At 38.3% G+C, this 13626-nt stretch overlaps 1 protein-coding gene across 1 annotated transcript in view; it reads left to right on the top strand.

Moving 5' to 3' along the window:
• Positions 1 to 13626, top strand: part of DENND5B (DENN domain containing 5B) — a 208011-nt gene that overhangs the window by 100087 nt on the left and 94298 nt on the right. The window contains 1 exon segment of the mRNA XM_007452177.1: positions 9559 to 9668. Coding sequence (XP_007452239.1) covers positions 9559 to 9668 — 110 coding nt within the window.

Here is a 13626-nt window from a genome sequence, read left to right as displayed (position 1 = left end):
TCCCTGGTCAGTCTCTTGTAGGACCCATTGCTGCCTAGTATTCCCTCTCCCAACTCCCGCTCATACTAATTCAGGCTGGGTCTTTGGAGATAGACATTTGGAAACCTGTAGGGTTAGACATGGGAAGGAGAAGAGCTACCTCACCACCATATCATCCCTTTTTCTTTGCCTCAGCATATGGACTTCTTAGGCAGCATCCGTAGTATATCCATTTCCTCCTCTCACCTTTATCAAAATACTGAGGAAAAATTACTGACTGTGAGTATTCTGTCCGTGTGTGTGTGTGTGTGTGTGTGTGTGTGTGTGTGTGTGTGTGTATTTTAACTTTACCTTTAGAGAGAAAAGGAACACAGTGAAAAAGGGACAGGGCAGAAGAGATTACCTGTTTCAACTTCCCTTCTGTTTTCATTATTCCTATCAGCAAACTTTCTTTAAAGCATCTAGACTTCAGTGATATCCCTCAGGGACATAGGGAAGTATTGGGAGACTTGGCCTTGTTTTGTGGAGAAATACCCTGTTCAGAAATAGACTGTGGTGGAAATGGACAACAAGGGAGGGAACTCACTGGGGCCCTAGGAGTGGGAAGGTTCAGAGAGGAGATGAGTGAAGAAATATGTAACAGGGTCTCTCAGCCTGAGAAATAGCTCCAAGGTTCACAGATCTCCCTCTACTTGCAAACTCATGCACAGACTATAGAAATCCTCACCAGTGACTTGGAGCTGGGGGCAGGGTCCCTGAGAGGAAGCATGGAACTACCAAAAGGCCAGATCTCGTGCTCCCAGCCACAGGGAGAAGAGGTGTATTTTTGGTATTCTAACATCATCTACAAAGTAAGAAGAGGATTAGATTCTTTGTAATATGACATATTTCAGAAACTTTATGAGAGTTAAGAAAGTTTTAGATCTCAGTCCTTCTAGACCTGCCCATATACATTCTAGTATGTTAAGTAAAAATATTAGTTACATTTCCTTTTTTTTTGGCCTTGTGATGCGGCTTGTGGGATCTCAGTTCCCTGACCAGGGATCGAACCCAGGCCCTCGGCAGTGACAGCCCGGAGCACCAGCCACTGGACCGCCAGGGAATTACCTAGTTACATTTCTTTTATAGTTATACATTACCTTTTTTTTTTTTTTGCGGTACGCGGGCCTCTCACTCTTGTGGCCCCTCCCATCGCAGAGCACAGGCTCCGGACGCGCAGGCCCAGTGGCCATGGCTCACGGGCCCAGCCGCTGCACGGCACGCGGGGTCCTCCCAGAACGGGGCACGAACTCGTGTCCCCTGCATCAGCAGGCGGACTCTCAACCACTGCGCCACCAGGGAAGCCCTACATTATCTTTTTAAATATATGTGCTGTAAGGTAGACTTTGAAATCCAAATTTGGTCTAATGGTGATTCACATTATAGCTTTGCATGAAGCAGATGCACTTATTTCGCTGGAAATTCTCTGAATTATTTAGGCCATAGTTAATTGGATTTTGGTAATCTGGAGGCAGTAATAAAATAATTGAATCTCAAATCTGTTAAAATTATTTTTGCTTATGTACCATTCCCCATGTAACTGGCCAGAGTAAAATCATCTGGAATAGCTTTCATATTTTTTCTTTTCGTCCAGTAAAACCAGAAACAAAGGCTATATGAAGTAATTGGTAAATATAATGGCAGTGATACTCTGAACACAGCCAAGAGTTTACACCATAAACAGGGCAGGATAGGCTTTAGATAAGAGCTAGGCAGAATTATCAGACCATTGAATGGATTAGTTTCCCTACTTTGTGTCTCATTTCTGTAAGAGGGATATTCAGCATCATTTGTAAAATTTATGCTTGCTTTTCTAAATGGGGAGATATTTGTGTCACTTGGAGTAAGTAATCTAATACTACCCTACTCTGCTACTACTCTAATTAGTAGTTGTTATTCCCGTGACCCAGAAAGAGGAAACGCTTGTAGTATATATTCAGTGAGTGAGGTCTGCTTCTCTCCTTCTTTCATGTTAGTCCCAGTTGTAACAATATTGCCTCCCAGGAGTATGCAGTAACCTGGAGGAGTGCACTGACTTGTGTGCCCACTAGGGCACCCTCAACCAAGGGCTTTGCACACTGGGTGGATTTTGGGGGACTGTTCAGAGGTCTATTTTGGGTCATCTATCCCTGATGATAGATGGATGTCTGTTCACAGTTCTGGCTGTCCCTAAAGATCCAAATAACTTCCGTCGTGATTTCAGGGTGCCCTTAGTCATTTATAATGAATCAGTTCCTTTATTCCTTCAGTTCAGGAGTTCCATAGGTAGCTTTCCCAGCCCTGTTATTGTTGTTTTGTCCCTGGTCAGTCTCTTGTAGGACCCATTGCTGCCTAGTATTCCCTCTCCCAACTCCCGCTCATACTAATTCAGGCTGGGTCTTTGGAGATAGACATTTGGAAACCTGTAGGGTTAGACATGGGAAGGAGAAGAGCTACCTCACCACCATATCATCCCTTTTTCTTTGCCTCAGCATATGGACTTCTTAGGCAGCATCCGTAGTATATCCATTTCCTCCTCTCACCTTTATCAAAATACTGAGGAAAAATTACTGACTGTGAGTATTCTGTCCGTGTGTGTGTGTGTGTGTGTGTGTGTGTGTGTGTGTGTGTGTGTATTTTAACTTTACCTTTAGAGAGAAAAGGAACACAGTGAAAAAGGGACAGGGCAGAAGAGATTACCTGTTTCAACTTCCCTTCTGTTTTCATTATTCCTATCAGCAAACTTTCTTTAAAGCATCTAGACTTCAGTGATATCCCTCAGGGACATAGGGAAGTATTGGGAGACTTGGCCTTGTTTTGTGGAGAAATACCCTGTTCAGAAATAGACTGTGGTGGAAATGGACAACAAGGGAGGGAACTCACTGGGGCCCTAGGAGTGGGAAGGTTCAGAGAGGAGATGAGTGAAGAAATATGTAACAGGGTCTCTCAGCCTGAGAAATAGCTCCAAGGTTCACAGATCTCCCTCTACTTGCAAACTCATGCACAGACTATAGAAATCCTCACCAGTGACTTGGAGCTGGGGGCAGGGTCCCTGAGAGGAAGCATGGAACTACCAAAAGGCCAGATCTCGTGCTCCCAGCCACAGGGAGAAGAGGTGTATTTTTGGTATTCTAACATCATCTACAAAGTAAGAAGAGGATTAGATTCTTTGTAATATGACATATTTCAGAAACTTTATGAGAGTTAAGAAAGTTTTAGATCTCAGTCCTTCTAGACCTGCCCATATACATTCTAGTATGTTAAGTAAAAATATTAGTTACATTTCCTTTTTTTTTGGCCTTGTGATGCGGCTTGTGGGATCTCAGTTCCCTGACCAGGGATCGAACCCAGGCCCTCGGCAGTGACAGCCCGGAGCACCAGCCACTGGACCGCCAGGGAATTACCTAGTTACATTTCTTTTATAGTTATACATTACCTTTTTTTTTTTTTTGCGGTACGCGGGCCTCTCACTCTTGTGGCCCCTCCCATCGCAGAGCACAGGCTCCGGACGCGCAGGCCCAGTGGCCATGGCTCACGGGCCCAGCCGCTGCACGGCACGCGGGGTCCTCCCAGAACGGGGCACGAACTCGTGTCCCCTGCATCAGCAGGCGGACTCTCAACCACTGCGCCACCAGGGAAGCCCTACATTATCTTTTTAAATATATGTGCTGTAAGGTAGACTTTGAAATCCAAATTTGGTCTAATGGTGATTCACATTATAGCTTTGCATGAAGCAGATGCACTTATTTCGCTGGAAATTCTCTGAATTATTTAGGCCATAGTTAATTGGATTTTGGTAATCTGGAGGCAGTAATAAAATAATTGAATCTCAAATCTGTTAAAATTATTTTTGCTTATGTACCATTCCCCATGTAACTGGCCAGAGTAAAATCATCTGGAATAGCTTTCATATTTTTTCTTTTCGTCCAGTAAAACCAGAAACAAAGGCTATATGAAGTAATTGGTAAATATAATGGCAGTGATACTCTGAACACAGCCAAGAGTTTACACCATAAACAGGGCAGGATAGGCTTTAGATAAGAGCTAGGCAGAATTATCAGACCATTGAATGGATTAGTTTCCCTACTTTGTGTCTCATTTCTGTAAGAGGGATATTCAGCATCATTTGTAAAATTTATGCTTGCTTTTCTAAATGGGGAGATATTTGTGTCACTTGGAGTAAGTAATCTAATACTACCCTACTCTGCTACTACTCTAATTAGTAGTTGTTATTCCCGTGACCCAGAAAGAGGAAACGCTTGTAGTATATATTCAGTGAGTGAGGTCTGCTTCTCTCCTTCTTTCATGTTAGTCCCAGTTGTAACAATATTGCCTCCCAGGAGTATGCAGTAACCTGGAGGAGTGCACTGACTTGTGTGCCCACTAGGGCACCCTCAACCAAGGGCTTTGCACACTGGGTGGATTTTGGGGGACTGTTCAGAGGTCTATTTTGGGTCATCTATCCCTGATGATAGATGGATGTCTGTTCACAGTTCTGGCTGTCCCTAAAGATCCAAATAACTTCCGTCGTGATTTCAGGGTGCCCTTAGTCATTTATAATGAATCAGTTCCTTTATTCCTTCAGTTCAGGAGTTCCATAGGTAGCTTTCCCAGCCCTGTTATTGTTGTTTTGTGGAGGGAGAGCATAGAAAATTTCTGCAAACCTTGTTTGTGACCTAGAACTCTCACAATATCTGTGGATAGATAAATAGCATCCCAAAGTAGAAGCTTAGCCTGTGCTACTCTCTTGGGATCGTTCAGACCTTTGAGATGTGGATAGGAAGGTTCCCCGGCTATTCGGACCCTACAGTGATCATTATTTGGCTCTTTAAAGGAAAGACTCTGAGATCTCTAAGACATACAGAAGTTTACACACCCTTCAAAGCTTTTAAGTTACAGAGCTCTAGTGTGAATTTTTTAATAGCCTGTGTCCTCATTGTAGTAAACTTTTTCCCAAGAGTTGATACTTCTTAGTCAATGGTACATAAGAGGATAGTTGACTAATGGAATCTCTGTACCGAGCAAACTTGAGCTTGTGTTTGCATAGCTTATTTCTCTTAACTGTTACCCTATACCAAAATAATGAGAGTTGCCATTTTGCTGGAAGTTCATACTGTGGGGCCTAGCCTCATCTTTGGTGAAGACAGTGCTATAGGTATTAAGAGGAGCACAACTGTTAGTTATATTTATGAGACTTGGAGGAGCACAGACAAGCTTCTGATTAAAATAGTGAGCAAACAGCAACGACAGAAAATAATTTATCAGCTGCTTATGCCAGCAAATTAATGGAAAGATATTAAAGAAAAGAGTGCTTACATGAAGCGGTGGAAAAATGGATAAGAATGTAAATAGATTACAACACTTAATCTTCTTAAATTAGTAATATATTTCAAAGTATAAATTATTCTGTGAGAAATCAGAATGGTGTCCAAAACTAGTTTCTTACTACAATATGAATCCACAGTCATTTGGAACAAAATGCCACACTTGATGTGTTTTATTACTTTTAATCATTTGGATGGATTAACAGTGAGATATCTGTGTTAGCCTTTACAAAAGGTAGACTACTTATAAGATTGGATATAATATATGTTTTTGTCCTTACATTAAATATTGGAATGTAATTTTTAAAAACAGACTTGATTTTTAGAACAGTTTTAGATTTACAGAAAAATTGAGAAGATAATAAGAGAGTTCCCATATACACCCCACCACACCTCCCTCCATGCACAGTTTTCCCTGTCATTAACATCCTAGGGTAGTATGATGCTTGTATTGCAGTTAATGAAGCAATATGACACATTATTGTTAACTAAAGTCTGTACTCCATTCAGATTTCCTTTTGTTTACCTAATGTCCTTTTTCTGTTGGAGGAACCCATCCAATATACCACATTACATTCAGTTGTGTTGTCTCCTTAGGCTCCTCTCGGCTATGACAGTTTCTCAGACCTTACTTGTTTTTGATGACCTTGACAGTTTTGACAAGTATTCATCAGGTATATTGTAGGTTGCTCCTCTTGAAATTTGTATTATGTTTCTCTACTGATTAGACTGGGGTTATAGGATCATGTTTATGTTTAGCCTTGTAAGAAACTTCAAACTGTCTTTCCTAAGTGGCTGTACCTTTCTGCATTACCACCACCAATTTACAAGAGTTCTGTCTCTTTGCATACTTGTCAGCATTTGGTATAGTCAGTTTTTTGGACTTCAGCCATTCTGATAGGTTTGCAGAAATTGGGATGCAATTTCCATAGATGGTCATTTAGTCTTACTACCATATTTTATTATATCTGACTATAGAAACATTAGCTTTCTCCTGATATTTCTCTTTAAATTAGCATTAAGAAAAGTGTGTACTTTTCCCCATATGAATAACTGTTACAGATGTTTCAATAGCATTTCGCTTATTACATTAAAATACAATTACCTATTCTCTTTCCTTTCTTATTACTAATAGCTTATAAGCTACATACTATTAGTGTTAAGCTATGTTCCGTTGATGTTAATGTCTCATGTTTAATTGCTTTTGTTTAATTTTTTAATTCTCATTTTCCATTCTTCACAGTCATTTTTGCTTTTTTGTTTGTGTTTCTTTGTTCATAAAGCTTTTTTGTTTCTGTTACATTATGTAGTTTTGTACCAATGGCTAGAAGCAGATCGTCATGGCAAGAGCCAAGGTGCTGCAAATACGACTTCAGGTAAAAATAAAAATAAAAGTTGAGGTGTTAGAAATTATTATTTTAATTCATCCCAAGCCCATCAAATTGCTTCTTTACTCACTTTTGTTTAGGCAAAAAAAAAAGGTATTATTTTGTATTTCTGTTCTCTCATTTGCATCTTAATTTTTGTAAAGACCTCATTTGCTTCAAGCCTTGAAGAAATTATTTATTCATTAGTGTTTAAGCTCTCTTGGCAGATATGTCCTATTTTCTTAGGAGAAAAGTCTTCATTGTAGCTTAAGGTCAGTAGGTTACTTGGCAATATTACTTGAAATTAAGTCCACTTGTAGTTGTTGTGTGGGATATTAATATTTGCACAAATTCATAATCCTTGTTTATTTCAGGATAATGTTTAAAAGGTGGATTTTAAGTTAAGTAAAGCATACTTATGTAATTTCCATTTCATGGGAATCCAAATTCTTAGACTGATTCATTTTTCCTGCTAAGTCCTAGCAATAAATTCTATGTTAGAGGTTTATGGGTTCAAAGTGCAAAGGTTAGGTTGTTGCTCTGTCTCACACCTCCAAAAGGCATCTCCAAGATTCTCTTCTTTGACTGGTACTAGTAGGAATAGCTGCATTTACTCACCTCTGAATACTTAACAGTGTTATCAGAATTATCACTCAGATTTTCTCCAAATTTTCTTCAAAATAATATTTGCCAAGACAGCTGTGTATATAGCAATGATCTTCCCCCCTTCTAAAGCAGTCTCATAAGAAGTGATGGTGGTGGTGGTGGTTCTGTTTTTCTTTTGTTAGATTTGTATTTCTGTTTCCTGGGTTTTTGTTTTTGTGAAATTCTTTCTCCCTGGAGGTGGTTTTCCTTCTTTCTCTTCTGGTTGATTCATTGTGCTTCAAGAGGGTGTGGTGTTCCTTCCTTAACAGGACAATTATATTGAAAATGGCAGTATCATGACTTTTCTGATTTATTTCCTGACCCATTAGTAACTTGATATATGAATGAAGATAATGTTACTATTTTAACCAAACTGAGGCAGGAATTCATTAAAAGGTAAGTGTTGCAAGGATTATATCCTGCATTATATGCTGTTTCTTCTACTCCTGCGGTATTTCATATTTTATTTACATTTGTGAATGATAAAATAAGCATTTTTGGTATTTGAGGGTGGGCGAAGGAGAGGGTTTCTTGATGGCTGGGTATTATCTGAGGATATCCCGTTGCTGTGTCACTAGCACAGTCAGCAGCATAAACCTTAGAACCAGGAGAGAATTTTTGTTTTTCTTTTTCTCTGACTTGAAGTGAAAAGTAACCTTTCTTTTTTTAATGAAGAAGTAAATAATCTAAAAATTCTTAGCGTTTGCATGAAAATCTAGTACCAGCTTAAAGGTACCATTTACCCTTTCTGAAATCAACCTTGAGCCCTCACTCCTTTCTTCAGAGGTAGTGGACCCCATGACTGGTTTCACATTTTCCATTGACTTTCCCATACCCTAGAGGCATGGTGCAGAAATTGATAAACTTTCCTTAGGGATGCCTTTGACAGTTTCTCTTCTAGAAGTGAAAGCTCTCTATCTCTTAGAAGATGGAAATATGAGGTAGAAAGACATAGAGATGAAGTGCTTGCCTAAATAAGTAAGAGGAATCCAAAGGAAAATGATCATTAGCCAAGGGCTTAAATTAGAAGTAAAAGGTTAGTTGCTGCAGTAAATCTATTTAAATTATGTGCCTTTATTCAAAAACGCTCCTGTGTATTTTATATTGCAGTCTCCAACAAGATTTTACAGTGTGGCTTTTCCCTCCTTCTGTGATCTGATAAGTTTTGCACTGAAAGGTGTTTTAGTATACGTCTTTTATATTTTTACCAGAGTTGGAAACTGAGTCTAACTAGGTGTCCAAATATGACTCATGAATTGCTTTATGATATTTTTATTTGTACAAATACTGGTAGGTGGTATTTATCTTTTGATACATCAGCTTGTGTTTTGTACTTACTTAGAACTTAACAAGTAGAAAGAACACAGGAGACAGAATGGTATTGCTCCCAAGGTCTTCTAATTCCTTAATCTCAACTTTTTGACACTGAGAATTTGAGATCCATCCATATTAAAATATTTTGTGAAAGTAAGGCATTTGGAGGTAACAGGTCTCATGGGTGTTAATTTGGTCAAGGACATAAAGAACTGAGCTAACAATTATTACTGAATTTTCTTATATATAATAATCAAAGGATAGTCTTTTTACCTTTCCAGAATTTTAACAGGTGATGAAATTGGCTTAGAATAGCTTGTTCCTTTTCAGAGGTTAGTGTGCTTAATGTGTTCTGTCTGCTAAACCAGACAACTCAGTAATGATGTTTCTGATTCTGTTAATAATGTTACTTGTAAAAGCATAGAGATGCAGCAAATTTACCAGAGATTTTTGTGGGAACTCAAGCAAAGTTGCCTCCTTTGGGCACTGCAGCATTAAGTCTATCCATGTACAAAATTTCAGGATCTTAAGAAGTATAATTAGCTTAATTTGAGATGTTTCTTTAGTGAGTTAAATGTTTCCAAATAGATTTTTTTTTTTTTGGTCACCACATGTTGAAATGAGGACAGTAATTAGGTTACAGCAAGGATTATTTTAGCATGTCTTGATTTTTAGTATCAATTGTGTAGCCAGGATTTTAAAATTCAGATTCTGAACTTTTAAATGCAGATCTCTTATTAACATTTCCTTTTCAGTTGTCCATTGAAAAATTTACAACTGAGACTATTAGAGGTAGAAATTGAATCAGATTTCAACATTATCAGTCAGTATATATACAAAATAAAAATAAAACTATGACATGCTTTTGAAAAAGTTCTTGATATTAACTAATTACTAATTATCTGTTGTAGGTGAAAATTTTGACCAGAGTCCTTTGAGAAGAACATTCAAATCCAAAGTTCTGGCCCACTATCCTCAGAATATAGAATGGAACCCTTTCGATCAAGATGCAGTAAACATGGTATGTGTTTGGGTTTTTTTTTTTCCTCTTCAGCCTTCTTTTTATTTTAAGATGACAGTAGTGACTATATTTTGAATGTCTACATTATTTCATTTAATTTAACCCTTTACATAAAAAATTCTTTAAGATATATTATCCTCATTTTACAGATGTAGAAAATGAAGCTCAGAGGTTAAGTAACTTGCCTAAGGTCCCCATAGCTAATAAGTGTATATAACAGACCCTCAAAGCCCATTTTCTTTTCTGGCTACTAAGCTGTGTGGTAAATTTGTATTACTTAATACATAGACACTTTGGTAACAGTGATATCATTTTCTTGGCCTGAAGTGGAGCCTGATCGAAGGAGCATGATTACAGTTTTCATATTTCAAGGAATGTTGTATGATGGGTCTGTAATTTATCATATTCACAAAGTAAGGTAGGAAAGGAGCTTCAATGCATCATTTAGACATTAGTAGGAATTTGTTTATAAGGAATTTAAATTAATGTAATGAGTTACCAGTGGTGATTGTAAGTCCCTTTAGAGGTTGTTAAAAATACAGTAGGTCATAATTTTCAGGTCATTTAGGAAGGGTCCTTCTTAGAAGCCTGCATAATATTTTGTTCCTCCATGATCTCTGTGATTATAAAAATCAGGGGCCCCCAAAGTGAGTAAATCAGAGATCAGGCAGGATAGGCACAGAAGTGATTAAAGGTGGACAGGGACTTCCCTGGCGGTCCAGTGGTTAAGACTCCACACTTACACTGCAGGGGGCGTGAGTTCTATCCCCAGTCGGGGAACTAAGATCCTGCATGCCATGTGGCGCGGCCAGAAAAGAAAAAAAGAAAGGTGGAGAGAGACACATAGTTGTGGTTCTTTTTGAGTATTTTAAAGGTGGAGCCAAAAGACCCCATTATGATGTGATACTGTAAGGGAAGAAAATTAATATTTAGTAGTAGATGCCCACTAGATACCTCATGAATGTTACTTTCACATACATGCTTATATGTACCCAGTGAGGATTCTTATTTATATTTTACAGAGGTTAAGTTTACTTGCCCAGAGTTATACAGGGAGTCTCAGAGGTTAAATCCAGATCGTTTTTACCCTCTAGCTCACTTTTTTCCCACCTGCATGCTGCCTCCCCCAAAGAAAAGCTATGTAACTTGGTTTTGACATGCCACAAAATGATATGGGTCACATTGGATCCTTTGCGGTATTTCTCTATCACAGTAAACCCATTCCAGTCTGGACTTACTCCAAGGATGGAATAGCATGATACTTTTTCTAAGGACAGATGCCTAAGGCAGTTCGACTTTGATTCTTTACAGAGCACAGTGTACTTATTTCTCTTAACTGTTACCCTATACCAAAATAATGAGAGTTGCCATTTTGCTGGAAGTTCATACTGTGGGGCCTAGCCTCATCTTTGGTGAAGACAGTGCTATAGGTATTAAGAGGAGCACAACTGTTAGTTATATTTATGAGACTTGGAGGAGCACAGACAAGCTTCTGATTAAAATAGTGAGCAAACAGCAATGACAGAAAATAATTTATCAGCTGCTTATGCTAGCAAATTAATGGAAAGATATTAAAGAAAAGAGTGCCTACATGAAGCAGTGGAAAAATGGATTAGAACGTAAATAGATTGCAACACTTAATCTTAAATTAGTAATATATTTCAAAGTATAAATTATTCTGTGAGAAATCAAAATGGTGTCCAAAACTAGTTTCTTACTACAATATGAATCCACAGTCATTTGGAACAAAATGCCACACTTGATGTGTTTTATTACTTTTAATCATTTGGATGGATTAACAGTGAGATATCTGTGTTAGCCTTTACGTCTATCTGCATAACATTCATCTCTAAAGCAATTATCAGCTTCCTTGATCTGCCTTTGATATTTTCTTTACCTCTTCTCTCTGAGTTATTTTACGTAGGCAGAAAACATTTCTCTCTGAAGAATAGACACGTAGGCTTGTGTTTTGACACTTAAGCACCATACAACATTTTGTTTATTGCTGCAAATCTAAAGGGATTTGCTGGTACTCCTTAAAAAATCTCTGAAAAGCATCCCATTAAACTAGTCTGCATTTGGGTCATAGATTTACTTCCCTTAATTTCCTCTTTGATTTATTAGTAAGTACATTTGTATGAAGCTATAATTTATTCCTACCTAAAGGTATAAAGCTTTGTTCTTGCCTTTAGCAAAACCCCACTCCAATAAATTATCACCTTCTGTAATATCACTCATTCTGCTAACAAAGTGGAGCTTTGGATAAGGGTCATTAATTTCATACAAATTAAGTACCCCAAAGCAATGAAACTTGTTAAATAAAAAAAATTCCATGTATATGAGTGCAGTGCATATATAACAGAAAATAGATATGTGACATTTGAAATTGCTTCTGAATTAATTGCTTTTATGTCTCTTTTGGTTGTGGATTCCCAGATTTTTATGGGAAAAAAATGGAAGTATCATAAAACAGAGAGAACAAAACAAGTCATATACCCATCACCCAGAACTAACATGTCAACATTTGACAGATTTGCTTCAGAGTCATACCTTTCCTCTTAAATGAAACAAAACATTGCAAATGGAGCTGAAGTTCCCCTGTCTTCCCCCCACACCCCACCGGCCCCATTTAAAGGAAATCTGCATATTGGCATCTATGACTGTCTATGTAATGTTCTAATAGATGGAGCTTATCCTTAAGAATGTAGAGAACCTAGGAATTGTTAGGAAGAAAATATGGTTAATACTTTTTTAAGCAAGTTTTGTGAAATACAAAGATTCTTTTTTGTATACATGTCCTAAATGAAACATCTGATATATGATATTTCAGGTAACTAAAGAGTAATGACTATTATATAGCTCTTTATAATCTGTAAAGCTCTAAGTTTACAATTTACTATTCGATCACAAAGAAGGGTGGAGTGGAATGATGAGCGAAGAGTAAAGGGTAAAGGGTTGGCTGGAAAATACCTATTTAGAGATCCATCTTGCAAAATGCAAGGAAAAAGAGCACTATATACTTTTGACAGACTCAGGAAGTACTTGAATTTGAAATGGTTAACCCTTAGTTACATTAATAGATCTGACATTGGAATGAAAGTAAGCCCTCATTTTGACCCAGCTTTAAGTTCATGTCTCACAATAAAATCATAGGAATGGGGGCTTTAATCCAGCCATTACTGGGGGAGCCCACTTGTTTTGTTAACATCGCAGCTAGAATATTTCACTGGCATCTCAAACTCAGCATGCCCAAAACTGAATTCACAGTCTTCCCACCAACCTTGGTCAGTGAACGGTACAACCATCTACCTAGGTGCCTAAGCCAAAAATCTAGCATCACACTTGAAAGTTCCCACTTTCTCACCCTCTCCCATATGCAATCAGTTATCATCTGCTTCTCTCTGCTTCTACATACCCGCCTTAGTCCAAACCAGCAAGCTCTCTTACCTGGATTCCTGCAGTAGCTGTCTAACTGGCCTCCTGCCCCTGTCCTTTCTGTTCTTCACACTACAGCTTCTGCTTCTGCTTTCACCTCTCTTTGGAAGGCTCTTCCACTTCTCCTTCCCCTAATGAATTCTTCGTATTGACCCTTCAGATTTCACTGTAAATATGATTTCCTCAGAGAAGCCATCTCTAACCACCACCTTCCATCACCTTTCCAGCATTCAGCCAGGTCCCCTTAGGTTCTCTTGGCACCTTGTAACCTTTTTGTAGCACTGTTACAGTTGCAATTAATTAACTATGTAGCTGGTTGTCTACTCCCTGTCTCCTGCTATAAAGTAAGTAACATTAGGACGGGAACACTCTCTTTTATTCATTGCTATATCCCTAGCTTTGCACATAGTAGAGGTTCTAATCATTGAATAAATGAAGGTCTATATGCTTCCTTACAGTACTTCCATTCCCTGTCTTTGTTCAGGTGTCACCTCCACTGCAAAACCATCTCTTAAGCAGGAAT

The sequence above is a fragment of the Lipotes vexillifer genome, unplaced genomic scaffold (assembly GCF_000442215.2).
Source record: "Lipotes vexillifer unplaced genomic scaffold, Lipotes_vexillifer_v1.1 scaffold1, whole genome shotgun sequence".
Lineage (NCBI taxonomy): Eukaryota > Metazoa > Chordata > Mammalia > Artiodactyla > Lipotidae > Lipotes > Lipotes vexillifer.
This window is presented reverse-complemented; position numbering and strand designations above follow the sequence as displayed.